This window comes from Helobdella robusta (assembly GCF_000326865.2).
Source record: "Helobdella robusta unplaced genomic scaffold HELROscaffold_50, whole genome shotgun sequence".
NCBI classification, from domain to species: Eukaryota; Metazoa; Annelida; class Clitellata; order Rhynchobdellida; family Glossiphoniidae; genus Helobdella; species Helobdella robusta.
In genome coordinates this window covers 907350-909253 of record NW_008705255.1, presented here as the reverse complement: position 1 = coordinate 909253, position 1904 = coordinate 907350, and the positions used below count along the sequence as shown (strand labels likewise).

The 1904-nt window shown below is 31.0% G+C and overlaps 1 protein-coding gene across 1 annotated transcript in view; it reads right to left on the bottom strand.

The window, feature by feature from the left end:
• The window catches only part of HELRODRAFT_193456 (hypothetical protein), a gene marked incomplete at its 5' end in the record, with an annotated part of 12982 nt that overhangs the window by 5209 nt on the left and 5869 nt on the right, over positions 1-1904 (bottom strand). Inside the window, 4 exons of the mRNA XM_009027750.1 lie at positions 193-237; positions 522-566; positions 794-838; positions 908-973. Of these exons, the coding sequence (XP_009025998.1) occupies positions 193-237; positions 522-566; positions 794-838; positions 908-973 (201 nt within the window). The remainder of the gene's footprint in view (positions 1-192; positions 238-521; positions 567-793; positions 839-907; positions 974-1904) is intronic.

Here is a 1904-nt window from a genome sequence, read left to right as displayed (position 1 = left end):
AATTCACCATCGTCGTGATCATCATTATCACAATAATTGTATTTTAAATAGCTACTGGTTAAACTAAAATTTTATTGATAATTCAACTTGATCATCATCGCCGTCGTCATCATCATCATTCTCACCACCACCACCACCATCATCATCATCATCACCATCATCGTCATCGTCATCATCATCATCAGGACCAACGAGAAACTTCATCATTTGTTCTCTATGATCCATATCCATCTTGTTCTTCAATATGAAATGAGTTTATTTTTCAATTGATGAATGAATGAATGATAGAGTGAATGAATGAATGAATGATAGCATAAATGAATGAATAAATAAATGAATAATGGAATAAACGAACGAATGAATGAATGAATGAATGAGTATATGAACTAACAGATGAACAGACGACGAATGAACGAACGAATAAAATTTTGGGGAGAGTATTAAAAGAATGAATAAATGAACAAACCAATAAATGAATAAAAGAATTAATTAAATTTTTTAATCTTTTCATCTGTACAGACCCAATCATCGTTGATTTTGTATGTTTCGGTCTTCTGCAGAATCAGCTGATTGAAGAATGTTTGAATGAATGTTTGAATGATTCAATAATTGAACGAATGATTCAATAATTGAACGAATGAATGAACGAACGAAAGAAAGTATTCACAAATGAATGAATCAATCAATTAACAAACGAAATGAGTGATTGAATGAATGAATGAATGAATGAATGAATGAATGAATGAATGAATGAATGAATGAATGGATGAACGAGAGGATGAATGAAACTGACCAGCTTGGCTCTTAGTGCCCCCTTTTGCTCATCTGTAAACCATTTCTGAATAATAATAATAATAATAACAACAATAAAAATTTTATTATTATTATTTTTTATATTTATACCCACCCCCGCGTGTTTAATCCCGAAGCCATACGTATCTCCGTCTAGATTAATTTGGTGCCTAGCTACAACCTGAATGAATGAATGAATGAATGGATGGATGAATGGATGAATGATTAAGTGAATGAATAGATGGGTGGATGGATGAATGAAGGAATGAATGAATGAATGAATGAAAATTTTACAAATCCTACTTCATCTTCCTCCATTAACAGCTGCAAATTATTTCGCAATAGAATAATAAATTGTAATAATAATCAGAAAATATTAAAACATAACGAAGATCTTTTTATGGTGATCCAAGAAGACTAAGTCTGTAATAAGGACAACTCTGAGACTTTTTTGACTATCCCACATTCGCCAAGTTTGCTTTAAACTTTATTAGTTTTTTCAGCGCTCATGATTTCATCTCCCAATTTGTTACACTCGTTAACAACTCTGCTCTTTTCTCTCTCTTTGTCTTTCTTTATGCCTCCATCTTTCTCTCAACAACACCTCTTTTCTATTGCTAATTATTGTAATCTTTTTCTTGCTTGATCTCTCTCTCTCTTTCTTGTTCGTCTCTTTTCCATTCTCTCTCTTTCTCTCTTTTTCTCTCTTACTACTACTACTACTACTACTACTACTACTACTACTACTACTACTACTACTACTACTACTACTACTACTACTACTACTACTACTTTAATTTGGTTCTCAAGTACTATTTTTGGTACGTTTAAATTTAGCACTCCTGGTTTCTGTCATGTATAAATTTTTTTATATTTCTGCGTACGTGTGTACGTGTGTGTATGCGTGCGTGTGTGTTGTGTGTGCGTGTGGTGTGTGTAATTAAGTTAATATTATTTATTATTTAACTTTAAGATTCAATTTTAAGGTTAAACTTTATTTAAACTAACATAAAATTCCAAGAATATATTTTCAAGCTCCTTTAAAGTCTATGTAAAAAATTAGATATTTAATGAATGAATGAATAAATGCGAATGAATGAATGAATGAATGA